Raw genomic sequence first — 17291 nt, forward strand, 5'->3', positions numbered from 1 at the left:
CTAAAGTCTTTAAGACAGTTGAATTTCTTAAATGGTCGAAGCCGGCGTGGTCTCTCCCTGGCGCATGCGCCCAGGGGGCGGCCGTACATCTCGTCTCCGGTGACGTGGCGTGCGGGGCGGAGCCAAGGTTGGCGGCGGGAGGGTGGGGAGGAAGAGCGAGGTGAGCGCGGACGTCAGAGTGGAGAGCGGAAGGTCAGGGAGCCTCGGAGCGGAAGTGAGACTAAGAAGTCTGTCCGCCATTGTGGACCCGAGAAGCGGAGAGCGAGAGGGGAAGAGTAGCGTGCAAGCGAAAGAGACGGGCCCCTTCCAGCGACTCCCGAGCGCGAGGCCCTGTTTCTGGCTTCTTAGCGAACAGCGGCAGCGGCGGCGGCTGGAACAGTCAACTCGGCCGAGGGCGGCAGCCGACTGCTGTGAGTGCACGGGGAGAGGCCCAGTCGGCGGCGGCGGCGGCGGCGGCGGCGGCAGCAGCAGCAGCAGGGGCAGCGGCGGCAGCAGCAGCAGCAGCAGCAGCAGCTCTCGGGTTGCGGTGAAGAATGTCAGCCACTAGCGTGGATCAGGTGAGGGAGCCGAGGCCTCAGGCTCGGCAAAGGCCCGAGCCCTGGAGCTCCACCCTCGCGTGGGGCTTCGGCTCCACTCCGTCGCTGCCGGCACTATAACGGTGCCCCGGGCGCACGTTGTTGCGGTCCTGCGGCTGGTGCTGGGGCGTGCGTCCTGGCCCCGGCGTCTGCGGCCGAGGCGGGAGGGGGCCGCGGGGCCGCGGCGGGTCGGGGAAGGACCCTCTTCCGGGCCCTAGGCCGCATCCTGAGGGCGGCAGACATGGACCTGAGCCCAAGCGAGCTCGGGAGACGGACATCGAGTGGAGGGTAGGAGGTTTAAAGACTGGGGGTGGTTGGGAAATTGGTGGCTATGGAGGATATGGTGGCTTTTACTCCTACGCGGTTTAAAATAACTGGTCTTTGATAACGTCTTTGATTAACACACTTTTCCTCTCTTCTTTTTTTTTCTTTCTCATTACGACACCTTTCGTCTTGTTACACAGAGACCTAAAGGGCAAGGAAATAAAGGTGAGTTTGGATATTTTTATTTTACTCCCCAATGTTGAATGTTATTTTTTTTTATGTAGGAGGGGTTGCTGGTTTTTGCTCTTTTTTTTTTTTTTTTTGACATGTACGATTGAAGAAAGATTTATCACGGCTAATACATCCAAAAGCTTTCCAAAACTTCGGAAGTTCCTTGCTTTGAAGCCACTTTTATAGAAACCAAAATGGTACAAGAAACAGTTTCCTTAGTTGTATTTCAGTTCAGGAGGTAGTATGACTCTAGTGATGTTTATTTAATTTTGCAATTTATCTGTATTATATAACTTCTGCCACAAAAATTTCTATGTATGTCTGTAGATAAAATGTGTAGATACTTTGTTTGCCACGTCGGTTGCATTGGAGCATGCAACCACATAGTATTCCATGTCACATAAGTGAAAATTGTTCTGTTAACCACTGATTTTATTGAAGTAAGTTGGCAATGAGGCAATAATACGTTAAAGATCAAAACTGGACAGTCCTGAGTGCAGGGTGAGAATCAATTTGGTATTTTAGAAAGGACTGTGAAGGAAATGGTTTATGAAGTTCCTTTTAGAATTAAGTGATTTACTATTTAGTTTAAAAAATACTATTGAAAGTATAGCATTTTAAAAAATAAGTGTATTTTGTATTTATAAATACACTTAAATAAGTGTATTTTGTATTAATATGAAATAATACAGTCAGCTGACTGAAACATGACATTGATCATGCGACGAGTAAGTATGGAACAATAACTGCTTTCTTGGGACAGTGCCAATTAAATAATATTATGAGTTATATATTTATAGTAGTTTGTAATGGGGTTTGAAATTAGACTAGAATTATGCTTCCTGTTTTTATTTCAGTATCAAAATATTGTCTAGAAAATAAGGTCTACAATACCTTTTTAGATGTAAATCAGTCTTTTATTGGTGCTGTTTGTAGTCTTCAGCGTCTTATTTGCTATAGCAAATTTGAAAGGAATAGGTACTGTATACACAGCTTAGTTAATTTTCTTTGAGTTGTACAATTTGAGAATTTGTACATACCAGATATGTGGCACTATATTAGGTAACAAATTTATTGCTTTGTTTTGATTAAAGAACTATTTTATTGGAGTGTATAAACATTTAGACATTTTAATTTCTAGAATTTAATTTTTGGAGTTAAAATTTTAATTTTAGAATTTGTTATGAGCATAAAACTCAGTTTGATATTTATTGTTGATTTATTTTAAGTGAGTTTTACAAAAGCTTATTTGTAAATTGAAAAAGAATGATCTTTTTTTTTTTTTTTTTTTTTTTTTGCTAGCCTTCCCATTAGGAAGTATATAGAGTTGGAGATATGTGAAATTTGTGGTCATTATTGCCTAGCATAAATTATTTTATCCTAGATCTGTGGGGAGGTGGCACTTTGCAAGGCTATTTGAAATGCTAAGTGTTTTGTGTTACCTGCTTTAAGGTAAGTGTGCAAGTTCTATGAAGTACTTGTTTGACAAAACAAAGTAGCATCTATTTAGTAAGTCATTACTATAAATTCGATTTATAACAGTCATTTCACTTAGGTATGTCGTAATGACAGCTTTGATATTTTAGGTATAAATTACCTATAAACAGTATTGCATATTAACCATAGATAAATATTTTTTGGTTATTAAAATGGTTTTAATACATCAGTATCACCTTGGTTGGATGTATTTAGACACATATACAAAATATTTATTCAGATTCTTCTTTATTTCAAGAAATTTTCTTTCTCCCTGATTATTCAGTTCATAATTTCATCCGTGGGTAAAGTGATAGACTGGGATTCCTAGATCTGTGTTGTGATTCTGCTTGTGGCTGTTACCTGCCAACTCAGCTTGAACATGTGTGGTACCTTTCCCTTCTATAAAGTAAAGGTAGTGATTCTAGTCACAAATCCTATTGTATGTTATGAGGATTGTTGTACTTACAGTAGTCCATTGTTCTGGAGCCATTATATTTGCTGGATTTTTTTTTTTTCAACTTCCTCACCTCATTTGTTTTTAGGGTGCAGGGAGACTATTGCTTAAGACATGGTGGGAGGGAAAAACTACTGGCCTGAAAGTATTGGTAACCATTTAAGATGCTTTAAAATGGTAGATACTACAACTGCACAAATACACATATACATCATTTGTATTTTTATGCCTCTGCAGGGAGAATTACAAGGCGAAGGCAGCACTTCCAGTGAACTGATACAAGTAGCTATTTGTGTGTTTGAGAAAAACTGTTCTGCCTTAGCTGACTTGGTTCCCAAGCTAGTGAAGTTATTTTATAGTTACTCTGTTTACTTTTATGAAGCAGAAAACAAAGTTATTTTTCTTAAACTGCAGCCTCAGTATTCTAAGAACATGATTATTAAACTTGAATTCGGAACTTAACAGACTTATGAAGAATACATGTCCCTGAGGAGTTGTCAGAGTTTTGAAAGCAGAATCCATTTCAGTTAATATAATTTCAGAGATGCTGTGTTTCTTTTTTGAATTATATTTAGTCGACAGCCTTAGCTTTATACCTGGCTTCAGTGTCTTTGATTTCTGCTAAGTGTTTTGTGTGTATCTTTAATGATGTAAATGCACTAAAGGAACTAAAATTTGAAAGGAATTCTATATCAATATCTTTGTAAGACAAAAATGCTTTCGTAGTATAAAACGTAGTTTATAGGTTTACTTGTTTATAAGTTTGAATTTTTTTTAATTGATTGATTGTCCCTGTGTTAAGTATTAAAATTCTTTTTATTCTTGGCCAAGGTAGTAATGAAGGATAGTAAAATTTAAGGATGGTTATTTACCTATTGGTCCATAATTTAAAAGTGACTTTATATCACTTTTGTTTATTAACAACAATTTTTGCTTGCTGGAATAAAAGTGTACTGTTCCTTCTCCTGCAGGCACCTCAGAGAAAAGTGTCAGATCTCATACTCTTTGTAGCCTCAGGCCTTGCTGTCTGCTTCCTTCTATCTCTTAAGTTTATAAATAGGCAAGTATATGGAAAGGAATTTATATTTTTGCTCCTCCCTACTCTCTTCCCCTCCCAGCATAGAGACATATTTCATTGTTTGGTACAACTGCAGTTTGAAAGAATTAGGTTAAATTTGGCTATCTCTAAGTGTTTCAGAAAAGTTGTTGAAAATGCCTTGTATTTTGGCAATATTCTTTTGCAACCTCTCCCCACCCTCCCACCTGGAAATGATTGCAAAACACTTAACTGTCATTTTAGTCCTCATTTTATTATTAATCCTCAAAACATTCTTGTAAGGAGATAGAGGGTATATGGTATTGTCGCTGTTTTTGTAGGTGGGAAAACATGATGCACAGATCTGTTGACTTTCCTAACTTGATGTAGTCAGACCAGAGCAAAGAATCACCTGGCTCCTAAGGCCCATGTTCTATCTTGATTTGACTCTGCTTCATAGAGCAGAGGAAACAGGCGAAGACTCATGTAAGTCATCTGTTCTTTTTTCCCTGAAGAACTTGTACAGACTATGGAACAGGCTTGGATTTCATTACTGTATAATGACTTTCAGTCTCCAAGACATTAGATTGTCATTAAGTAATGTTCAAAAACTAAAGTCTTTAAGACAGTTGAATTTCTTAAATGTATGCTTCTGAAATTCAAGGGCTAGCTTCTTACTCAGATTCTAATTTAATTCAAATTGCTTGTCAGTATGCGTAAAACACTTTTAATTAAACATTTTCCCCTTAGATTGACATACTCCTTGAATAATCGTGTAGGAATCCACTTATAAATGATTGTAGACTATTAGTTTGTGTGAATGTTTTGTTCTCAGTCTCAGCCTCTTAGAAGAAGAGAAAGGATAGAACACAGGAAATAAGAACAGTATAATACATATTTAGATACATTTTAAGTAGGTACTTTTTACTGTACTAGCAGTATGGATTAAATTTCTGAGATTCTAATGAAACAAGAAATAGATTGTTGTAATTTTGAAATGGGTTGCTGTTTCAAAAACATATTAGTGTAATAATCCAATCATGTAGTGAAGAATTATATTTTAAGAGGCAATAGACCATGCATAAAGCTACCTTTGATAAAGGAGTGGTGAAGCCAGTGGTAAAGGGAGAAGTATGTTAGAATCTCTTGGGCTGACATGATCAGCCTACCAGAAATAACCTAAGGTATCCACCCACCTCCTTATTTTCATTTCTAGTGGCTGTTAACATAAATTCTGGAGAGTACATTTAGGTCAAACCTGTCTATGATATAATCCTTATTATATGAAGTTAAAGCATCTCAGTGGAGCCAAGATCAAGTTGACCTTCAGGTTGCTCTTGTAGTCCTTGAGGGGCAACAGTAATGTCCTAAGAGGTTTACTTTGATGGCTTCACAGCATAGCATCATTTCTTTGATTATTGCTACTCAGTGGGAGGCAGAGAACTAAAGGATTTCACCTGTCTGCTCCCATGCTGTTGTCAACTCATTACATTGTAGGTGATCTAAACTCCAAATTAGGGAGAATAAAAATCATATGCTGTTATATAAGAACACAACTTAAATCCCAAGCATAGTTTATAATACTTTGTGACACTTTTTTAAGCAATAAATCTTCAGGTATTGAGGTTCTGTTTGTTTCTAAGAGATTAGTCAACATTCATCAGAAAGGCTCAACTTTTTTCACCTCCCATGTGGTTCAAAATTAGTGAAGTCTGATATATTTACATAGACGATGCCAGCGCATCAAGTTTTAGCCTTGTAAAACTTCTGTGGTCCTAAAGTAATTTTTAGTCCTCTTTGGATCTTGTAATAATTTTATGTAATAATAATATCCAAGATTATACTGTCATTGAATGCTCAGATGAGGTGAGGTAGGTACGTACTATTAATAACCTCCTTGAGCAGAGGAGTAGTCAGAGTTACAGAGCCTGAATCACTAACTAGAGATTGCCCAGCTTCTCAGTGTCGGGCTTAGGATTCAGACTCAGGGCCGCCTTACCTCAGGTCTGCTGAAAAGCCTCTGAGACATTGCCAAGAGAATAACCTTACAGAGCTTTAATGGAAATGATCTCTGAACAAATAAGGCATTATATATTGTTGACAGGTTTTCTTGTGTTTTGCAAGAGTAATCGTGGTTATCTGGTTATCTTTAGTGTCTGAATTTTATTTGTACTTTCATGTGAAAGCCTAATTTTTTTTGTTTAGAATTAAAGCCCTTTTTAGATTTTTTTCATAACTATGTTCATTGTGATATTGCTTCAGGTGAATTTTAGTTACCTGGAGACATTTAAGATATTGTAACTTTAGTTACAAAATAGTTATTTCAATCTTTACTTTTATTGGCCTAATATAGAGATTTAACAAAGTTAGAGAACATTCTAATATAGAGATTTAACAAAGAGAAATCAATGTCTACAATGCTATTTGAAGTGATATTTTGAATTCAAATATAGTATTGAGAGAACTCTTGCAACATTTTAACTTAAACTTAGTTTGCTTACTACAGTGTTGTAATTGGGATATTTACTTTATGTTCTTGGTAATGAGAAGTGTATATGTCCTTTGTATTTTTCTAATCTTGGGCTTATCTGTACAAGATCTGTAAATTTTTGGTGGCACATAAATATTTGTATCCAAAATTAAGTTAATCCTTAAGAGTTTTTAAAAGAAAAGGACAAAGAAGTCAGGATAACGTTTTACGAATAGGTCCGAAAAATACTGAAAATGTTAGGTTGCTCTGTGAGTTTCATAAGGATAATTACATCATATCTAATACAAACGTATTTTTTAGTTTCAGTACAAAACGGTTCGATTCATCAAAAAGATGCTGTAAATGATGATGATTTTGAGCCATACTTAAGTAGCCAGACAAATCAGGTAAGTCTGATGGTCCCATATTTAGGAAATTGAATTTATATTAGTAGTAATTGAGTTTTCCAGTAGATATTTTAATTGAATAAGACTAACCATAACATGAATTAATCTAGTGTGCCTGCATAATAGTGAATAGCATTTGCAGGTTTATGTCACAGGAGAGTTCTTTAAAAATTATAGACAGCTGAAACTAGATTATGAAATACAAAGATTTAAAAATGAACATTATTTGTACGTATTGTAATTTTTTTGAACGTTGGAAGAATTTAATCTTTTAATATCAGTCATATTTTCATAGCTTAAGATATTACAAGATTTAATTGGCTAGAGATTTGTGAGAGAGGACTACTTTGTGCCTGAGGTTTTCGATTAAATGTAGTTTTTTAAAGCATTCCAATTTGAATTTCACTGAAGTTTTACTATAACCTGGTAATGTAATAGATAAAGATAAATAATAAAGTCTTTATAAACACTTGCTGTGGTGTAGGCATGGAGAAGTTCATCAAATTGAATAATTGGTGGCTTTTTAAGGTTTTTTTGGTATGTGTTTGGATTTTTCACAAATGATCTTGTGAATTTGTATACCGGTATAGTTTAAATTTAACCATTGAAAAACAAATGGTATTCTTTGGTCTCTGTATACCATTTCTGCATGTTAGTAAAAATGTAGCTACTAGAAATAAATTTAAAAGACTTCCATTATTAACCAGTTACTTTAGGGAGAACATTCTGGAATGAAACTCCTTTTGTCATTTTGCTTAATAAAAGATATAAGAAAAAATGTATCTTAAAATCTCAGCCTCTGTTTTTTTAAACTATAAAAGAACCAGGCACCAAATATTATTATAGAACTTTACAGTTGTAGAGCAAATGTGAACAAAACATTTCCAATTTGTGGGATGTAGAATTATTTTTATGACTTTGGAGAGCCATGGTTATGTTCAGCCTGATTTACTCTCTTGGTAGTTTTTCCTTAACCACCCCTTCTATCTCTTGATCTGCATTCCTGGCATATGTTGGGAGGGAATAAATAAATGATAAAGAGGAAAAATGGGTGATAAGATCTATGAAAGCTTGGCTACTTTTAAAAGAATGAAAAAGTTCATTTCATATTTATATAATATACTTTATGATCACAATAACGAATTTACTTTCCACTTAAAGGTGGTGAAAGACTGTATCATTGGAAAATAGGGGAAGATCATTTGTTATAAATGTAGTGCAACATAAAAGAAAGATACAGTATTATATCTGGGCCCATACAGTAACCTTAGCTAATATCCTTTATGGCAGTGTTTTCCAACTTCTTTGAGAAATTCTGGTATTTATGAGGTATAGTAGATATTCTCCCCAAACAGGTCTTTATGATCAGATGAGTTTGGGAGATTTATTTGGTCTAAATAATTGTTTTATTTGCTACTTGATTTCATACTTTATTATATAAAATATAAAATGAGTTTCTAAGATAAGGATATAGTATGCAGATCCTTTGACTTATTTGTTCAAACTCTTTTCAGGTAATTTTAGTGGATCATAAATGTTTGAGAATTGCTACTGTAAGAATCCTTGTTTTACTTGGTAACAGATATTTTATAATTCATTTGTCACAGGGGCTTAGAAGAATGATTATTTGGCATTCCACAGAGGTGCTTCAGGTCTGCTTAGGGGAGACCAAGGGAGGGTACCCTGGATCCCACCCCTGCTGCAACCAGAGCTGTGCTCTGCTTTTTATCTGTTTTATATGTTGGAATTTTGCATAAGGTTTCACTTGTAAAAATCTCAAAAGTGTTGGAAAATTATTTTTTTAGGAATATAGAGGCATTTACCTTAGTGAACCCAATTTTTAAATTGTATCATAAAAGCTTCCTTATGTCGGCAAAAAAATCTATAAAGGATTTGTTGTAATGTGATGTTTAAATGGAAGGTCTTATGCTTTATATTAATTAAATCATTTTATTTTATGATGTTTGAATCAATATATTCATGTGTTCTCTAAAGAGATGTTAAAGTTTGATACCAGTAAGGCTGTATTTTACTTCCCTCTCCTTGCCAATATGAATAGATAGGTTTTCAGCTATTATCTTTCTGTAATATTAAAAATAATTATCTGTAGTCAGGGTACATACTTACTTTTTAAAGAGCACTAACACTAGAATATTGAAAACTGGGAGGAGAGAAAAATGGAACATTATCTGAAATCTGAAAGTAGGTTGTGTAAGAATTTAAGATACTCATAATTACCTAGCTGAAATAGAAATAAAAAATTAAAAATCGACCTTTGAAAACAGATTAATGAAAATGGGTTTATTGGTGAAATATCTTAACTAATTATTTGCATATTTAAAGTTCTGCATCTATAGGTCATACTGAATTAACTGAAATAATTGTTTAAAAAATTTCAACTAAATACACATTATGACTTTAAATGTTATCTGATTTTAATATTATAAATAAGAGAAATGAATCTTTCATCTGGAAAGATGTTTACTGTTTTGGTTAAATTGTTTTGTATACTTAGGTCCAGTTCAAATCAAACCCAGGAATATTTCAAAACCGGTTGTTGGCCTTCTGTGGCATGTATTTCTATTTTCTGGTGCTCACTTTCAAAGGGGATAATTTTTTATATTAATTTTAAGTAAATGTCTTTTGGTCTTAAAATTAGTTCTTTATAGTTCCAGAGGATAATCAGATTATTAAATTGATCAGAAAATTCAGGTTTCATTGAAACTATTAAAGGTGCTATATAAATTCAAAGAATTAATTGGAAAAATGAAGTTGGAGTTTGTCTGCTTGTATATATGGGAAAATAAATTTCTAGCTATGATTATCAGGGAAGAGGTATAGAAAACGAACAAAGTAAAATAATATTTTGAGTTTTGTTATTTTGTGACCCTTCCCTTAGTTTAAGGTTTTCATTGTCTTCCTGTTGCCTGTTTTCCTAACTGGTAATGCTGCATTACTCCTTAGCAGTCTTCTTAAAGTCTGATTGCGCCATTGTCATGTTAAAGAATTAACACAGCTCACCTTCCCTGCCTCATCTTTGGTCCACTTTCTCCATCTGACTTACTCAGGGAAATGGGACTTACCATTATTTTTTGAAAATATAAATATATTTTTTCATGTTTTCAATATGTACTATTTACACACACAGACTCACATGTCTATCAATTCATGAAGTCTTTTCTGATTCCCCCCATTACTTGCATCCTTCTTTTTTATCTAGAGGATTTGTTTTGCTTTTTACTTCCATTACAGTACCTATAAAATTATAGGGTAAATCTGTCTTCCCCACTAGACCTGTGAAATCCTTCAGGTCAGAGACCATGTTCTTCATCTATTTCTTCAGTGCTTGGCGCTGTGATCTGGCACATAGTAGGCATTCTTTGAGTATTTATTGAATGAATGGATTAAGTTATCTTCTAGAATTAGGGAATGAAGAATTATGGTTGATGAAATATTCAAGTTGAGTCTGATGTCTAATAGATTTGTGACATTCTTATTAGAGATGCATAAATTATATTTTCTGAAAAGTACAGTAATATTTTTAAATGTTAGAGGAACATACAGATAAGCATTAAAAGTATACCAAACTTTTTCTTTTTAATTCAGAATTGAACTCTAGAGTTTGAAGTACTTCGTAATCTTATAATGCCTCACTTTTTTTTTTAATTGAACTTCTAAGAAATTGTGCAATGTTTTTTCTTGGAAGTTTGGATGTGTGAAGTAAAAACAGATATTGTTACTATAACTGAAAGATTGTCGGTTATAATCGAGTTTTATTAAAATATCTTTAGGTCAGAACAGTGATCATGAATTTTTTATTATTCAAGTTTCTTTGAGATAAGAGAAAAACAATTGACCTACATCACTAGGCTAAGGGATAATAATTATAAATGATTTTGAAATTCTAGGGAAGAACATTTAATGTTTTAGTTTTCAAATAAAAACTTAATGTAAAGGTTTAATTTCTATACTTCTATATAGCACTTTGCAATGAACAAAGTAGATTTTAAAAAATCTTTACAATTTATTAAAGCAGTAGATATTATCCCCATTTGACCAGTGAAGAAACAGAGTTAGAAAAATTAAATGATCTGATGAGATCACTGACAAAAAGCGAAAGAGTACAGAATTGAGCCCATATTCTTGCCTACTGTATCGTGCCATGACTTTATACTCTTAAGATCTGGACTAACTTTGAAATTATTATACTATATGCTTGCTGATTAACATAACATTTTAAAGAGGCAAGTCGTGTTAATAAATGTAACTTGTTGATTGAAAACTTAGCCTAGGCACTGTATCTTTATTTCCTTTTAGTAGATGAGAAAACAGTTGAGAGCTGTAACTTGGCTACTGGCTGCTTTCACATAGCTGATAAGTCCTGGGTTGGGATTAGAATTTAGATGCCTCATGGTTTCACTTCAACTTATATTAAATGGCCCCTTCAGGTTGTGTTTCTAAGTTTATGCTGTGGGTAAAGAAAGGGTATGTGCATCTGTTCTTACAAATATTATATTTATTATGTCCATTGATTATCGCTTTTTATATGTATAACTGTTTTCCCCTTCCTATTAGGTTTTTGAATATGAGGGAAATACCAAAAATTTCACATCACTTTACTTAAAGGTCATATATATATCTTTAAACATAGTAAAATTTCACTAGTACTAAGTTTTGAATTATGAATAAACTATTTTAAAGTGATTATTTTATATAAATTGTGAAATTATGATAATGTCTCAAAACCAGGTTCGAAGTAAAAGGTAAAAGTAAGTTTTGAGTTATTTTCCATCATTAGTAACTGGAAATCCTGTTCCTCTTTATTACCAAGTTGCATTCCTTTAATTAATATTCCACTTAGCAATTAAAAATTTATCTTAAAATTTAGCAAAACATTTAAAAATATTTCCAATTATAATCAAAGCTCTACTCATTCAGAATGTGTTGACCACTTCTTTTTTTAAACTTTGAGGTGCTTCCTACAGCTTTGTTCTTACTAGAACTGAAACTGAAGCCTTGTTGCCTTTTGAAAGGAGACTGCTTAAGTTACTTTCATAGAGCTAAGGGAAAAAAAAACCCCATTCAGCTAAAACTACTGAAAGAATGGGAAAATAAATGGTTAGCGTTGTTTGATAAATTGGAGAAAGCAGGCCATTTATCCATTATGCTCAAGGATTCTAGGTGGTGTGCTAACACTGTGGACAACTCTGCAGTCAGAGACAGTAACCCATCCCTGCTCATCAGTGTGAGCTGTCTGTTTCATAGGCAATTGTGACTAATGGAACATGTTTTAAAAGTTATTTGAAGTTAGTATTTTGACAAAACCACTAATTTGCGATGAAGTAGTAAAAATCATGATTTAAAAAAAATCGAAAAGATATCTAATAAAGCCTTCAAGTCCAAAGGGGTTCGGGCCTGTTCCTGCCCCAGAGGTGACAGAATTTGCAAAAATTTGTTCCCCATTAATCTTAGTAGTATAGGTTGGGGGCTTTCTATTTTTTCAGAATTGGTACGAGTTACATAATCAGTTAAAGCAGCGTTGACAGACTGGTCCAGGGACTAAATCCAGTCCATGCCCTGTTTTCTTTGAGAAAAACCCTTGAGTTAGCAGCCTTTTAAAGATGGTTTTTTTTTTTTTTTTTTTAAAGATGAACATGCGACAGCTACCAGAAGCTATATTTGGTTCGCAAAGTTTAAATATTTGCTATTTGGCCCTTTAGTTTGCTAACCCCTGCATCACACTATGAATAGAGATAAATTAGGAACTTGATGTGTAACTGTTGTGCAAAATTCAGCGTTTGTGATGGTGAAATAAGAATATTCAAAATAAGTTATGAGTATAATTTTGCAAACACTTATTTTGAAGAATAAACTTAAAACTTTCTACCTGGTCTGCTTTTCCACTCCCATATCCAGATAAGGACTCACTGAGTCCATATTTCAGTGCCAACATTCTAAATTAAAACTTTGAAACTGATTACCAGCTCTCCTATTCTTCCCCTTTGTGAGATTTATTCACCTCCCTGTGTCATGTCTTTTTAAGTATAGGTTTTCTTTTAAAAGAAAGAATCATATCGATATTTTCCACAATTTAGACATTTAATAAGTGTTTAGGTAAAACAGTAAAGTATAAAAAGATACCTTTAGTAACTGTAAATTTTAAAAAGACAATTTAAAAACTTTTAATCTATTATACATGTTCGTTTATACTGACAACTGTTTATTTTTATTAAGCTTTTTAGAATTATATCACAGTGACTTGTCAGAATGAAGAACAATGAGTACTTTTTTTTTTGGCAAATTTAGTGATCGAATTCTACATTAGTGTGTGTATGTATATGTATATTTTCATGGCTAGTAAATTTTACACATTAATTTCAAGAATTTTTTTCCTTGAAAACCATTGTTGGTGATTTTGAGCTTCCCTTGGGCTTCTCTTGTATTTGTATCTCATAGCAGCCACTACTGTGGTGGTTCCAGAGGTGCTCTTCATTCCTTTTATACTAATATTAGCATTATTTGAATATTTTCCAAATATAGTTAATAATTAGTATAAAGAATATGACTAAATTGAGAACAACAAAAAAAGAGGCACCATTAACAAACTAGTAAGGATTTTGTTTCTTTTTCAAAATGAGCAAGGCAAAACAAAATAAATTTAGATAATGCTGTAGGTATAATATTGAAATATTTTCCCTCTCAGTGTGAGCATTTCTCTGTTTTTTCTTAATGGAAGTACAAAATTTAATTGCTGAACTGGATAATATAGATATACTATAATTTATCATTGACATAGCTTCCAGGTTTGTTTAATTCTTACATATAAATTTTCAGATACATCAGTTGCTTAAATTAAAGCTGGCTGGCTGTAAATGATCAGTTTGTCTCTGCAAAATTTATAAATTGACTTTTTATAGAAATTACAGTATTTGTAAATTGTACTAGAGGACCAGGCTCTTTAAACAAGAATGATCCCCATCGTCCCCACCCCCTCAGTTAAACTCTGCAATTTTATAAACAAATGTGTTAAAATACTCATCAGCAAGTTTTTGTGTTGATAAAATTGGATTTGAATTTTTAATTCTGTTTATTTGGAACAGGTAGATCTGTTTTTCATTTGTTCAAAACTTTGATTTTAATCTTTCAGATGTCTTTTTCTCCCCCCTACTCTTCAGAGGACATTTCATACCTGATTATGATCTTTTGTTTTCCAGAGTAACAGCTATCCGCCAATGTCAGATCCATACATGCCTAGTTACTATGCTGCATCCATTGGATTTCCATATTCTCTTGGGGAAGCAGCATGGTCCACGGCTGGAGACCAACCTATGCCATATCTGACAACCTATGGACAAATGAGTAATGGAGAACATCATTATATACCAGATGGTGTGTTTGGTCAACCTGGGGCATTAGGAAATACCCCTCCATTTCTTGGTCAGCATGGATTTAACTTTTTTCCTGGTAATGCTGATTTCTCTACATGGGGGACAAGTGGATCTCAGGGACAATCAACACAAAGTTCTGCTTATAGTAGCAATTATGGCTATCCACCTAGTTCTCTTGGGAGAGCTATTACTGATGGACAGGCTGGATTTGGCAGTGATACTTTGAGTAAGGTGCCCGGCATTAGCAGTATTGAGCAAGGCATGACCGGACTGAAAATTGGTGGTGACCTGACAGCTGCAGTGACAAAAACTGTAGGTACAGCCTTGAGCAGCAGTGGTATGACGAGCATTGCCACCAATAGTGTGCCCCCAGTTAGCAGTGCAGCACCTAAACCAACCTCCTGGGCTGCCATTGCCAGAAAGCCCGCCAAACCTCAGCCGAAACTTAAACCCAAGGGCAATGTTGGAATTGGGGGTTCTGCTGTGCCACCACCTCCTATAAAACACAACATGAATATTGGAACTTGGGACGAAAAGGGGTCTGTGGTAAAGGCTCCACCAACCCAACCAGTTCTGCCTCCTCAAACTATAATCCAGCAGCCTCAGCCATTAATTCAACCACCACCATTGGTGCAAAGCCAACTGCCTCAACAGCAGCCTCAGCCACCACAACCACAGCAGCAACAAGGACCTCAGCCACAGGCCCAGCCTCACCAAGTGCAGCCCCAACAGCAACAGCTGCAAAACCGCTGGGTAGCGCCTCGGAACAGGGGAGCTGGCTTCAACCAGAACAATGGAGCAGGCGGTGAAAACTTTGGTTTAGGTGTTGTTCCTGTAAGCGCTTCACCTTCTAGTGTGGAAGTGCATCCAGTGCTGGAAAAGCTAAAGGCCATAAACAACTATAATCCCAAAGACTTTGACTGGAACCTGAAGAATGGACGCGTGTTTATAATTAAGAGCTATTCTGAGGATGACATTCACCGTTCCATTAAGTACTCTATCTGGTGTAGTACTGAGCATGGTAACAAGCGTTTGGATGCAGCTTACCGTTCCTTGAATGGGAAAGGCCCACTCTATTTACTCTTCAGTGTGAATGGCAGTGGACATTTTTGTGGAGTGGCTGAAATGAAGTCTGTTGTGGACTATAATGCATATGCTGGTGTCTGGTCTCAGGATAAGTGGAAGGGCAAATTTGAAGTTAAATGGATCTTTGTCAAAGATGTTCCCAATAATCAGTTGCGGCATATTCGCTTAGAAAATAATGACAACAAACCAGTTACCAATTCAAGGGACACTCAAGAGGTACCCCTAGAAAAAGCTAAGCAAGTGCTTAAAATAATTGCTACTTTCAAGCATACCACCTCAATCTTTGATGACTTTGCACATTATGAAAAGCGTCAAGAAGAGGAGGAAGCCATGCGTAGGGTAAGAGTACAGTAATATTTTTGTGTGTAGGGTCTTTTTATTACTGGTGTGGTATGCATGGGTGGGTATTCTTTAATACCTTTTAATATTACATTTTGAGTTTAAGAACTTTACTCTGAAGGAAACAAACCACTTAGTTTGTTAAGAAACAGAACTTGACAAACATCCTTGAAGGCCTGTGATGCCACATTTGAATCGTTTCCTTTTTCCTTCCCAAGGGTAACCCTTACTCTGAATTTGCTTCCTGCCTATTCTTCATACTCCTCAGGTGATAAAGATCATTGAGTCGTGTTCATCAAAGCTCAGTGAGTTCTACATTTATAATTAAGCAGTCTTAAGAACTGGCAAGGGTCTGTAGTCACTAATGTTAAACATTAAGTTTATGGGAAAATGTGTTTGGAGTTTGAAGCAGCTTTTAAATAACCGTTTGAACATTATTCACTTGCTATTTATGAGAAATAAAATGAATTTCCCCCTCGAAACTCCTGAAGCATTTTTATAATTGTGCATTTAGAGTACTTGTGCAAAAGGATTTGACCTAGGAAGACAGCTTAGAGTTGGGAAGACATGGGCTTTAGATTTAGACTGCAAAATTTGATTTCTGCCACTCTTATTTACCTCTGAGACTCCAAGGGAGATTTCCCAAAAATTACTTACTCACTGTTCTGCTTGCATCATATTGGCCAGATTTGATCACAGAGCACTCAGCAAGACAGGCTGGGGAATGTTTTCTGTTCAGACTACAAAAGAAAATTGGTGTGGGGGTGGGTGCTATTTTTAGGAGGCGAAGAGAATGGATGGAGTAGGCAATTAGCAGATTTTTCCTATAGACAGTACATTTAAATTTCTTTTAAAATGAAACAGAGTTAGAAGCTTCTCCAGTAAATTATTTTGATTACCGCGGAAAGCTCGTATATAGAAATTAAGATAAAACAGGATCTTAAACCTAAGTGTATAGAAATAGCAGTTGAGTCCTATCTGTGAACATAAGTATCTTGTGGCTTCTTAATCTTTGCAGAAGAGGGAACTGTTTCAGCTAACATTCCTTACTGGTGAATCATGTTGAAATAATGATCCTAGAGCAATGGTTTCCAAATTTGGGGGCATATAATATCAATTGGGGTGCTCTTTGAAAATGCAGATTCTTGAGACCCACCCCAGAGAATTTGATACATTTGATAAGGGACCTACCTGGTAGAGTACATATTTAAACGAGCACCTTGGTGATTTTGCTGCTACTGGTTATAGAACTAAATTGTTAGAAACTTCGTTCTGCAGTAATACAAATGGCTATTTAAGGACCTGCTCAACCTTTGTAACTGCCGTTTACAAATAGTGGATCAGGAGAAATGATTTGGGGGACGAAAGGTGGGATGCAGGTGAAGATTTTCTTTTAAGGCGTGCTGATTTTAAGATGTCTTTGAGAAGTACAGATGGTGAACTCTCTTTGATTAGGCAGTTATTTGTAGGAGTCACAGATTCGGGAGCTGCTTGTTCTTAACCAGTTGATTTTTCTCAGGGAGAAAAGATGCATGGCAGGGAGGTGTTTATCAACTTCTCTT

At 35.4% G+C, this 17291-nt stretch overlaps 1 protein-coding gene across 12 annotated transcripts in view; it reads left to right on the plus strand.

The window, feature by feature from the left end:
- Window positions 1–156: 156 nt before the first annotated feature.
- The window catches only part of YTHDF3 (YTH N6-methyladenosine RNA binding protein 3), a 36228-nt gene continuing 19093 nt past the window's right edge, over window positions 157–17291 (plus strand). For 3 of the 12 annotated variants that reach the window (XM_023533257.1, XM_023533260.1, XM_023533258.1), the window contains exons 1-4: window positions 4381–4525; window positions 6831–6916; window positions 8524–8568; window positions 14131–15729. In XM_023533257.1, coding sequence (XP_023389025.1) covers window positions 4468–4525; window positions 6831–6916; window positions 8524–8568; window positions 14131–15729 — 1788 coding nt within the window. In that variant the 5' untranslated portion in view covers window positions 4381–4467. Of the gene's footprint in view, window positions 558–1039; window positions 1065–2454; window positions 2523–4380; window positions 4526–6830; window positions 6917–8523; window positions 8569–14130; window positions 15730–15947; window positions 16035–17291 lie in introns of those variants that run through there. The other 9 variants (XM_023533256.1, XM_023533263.1, XM_023533259.1 and 6 more) reach the window with 9 other exon arrangements.

Source organism: Pteropus vampyrus, unplaced genomic scaffold, assembly GCF_000151845.1.
Source record: "Pteropus vampyrus isolate Shadow unplaced genomic scaffold, Pvam_2.0 Scaffold99, whole genome shotgun sequence".
In the NCBI taxonomy this organism is placed as follows: domain Eukaryota; kingdom Metazoa; phylum Chordata; class Mammalia; order Chiroptera; family Pteropodidae; genus Pteropus; species Pteropus vampyrus.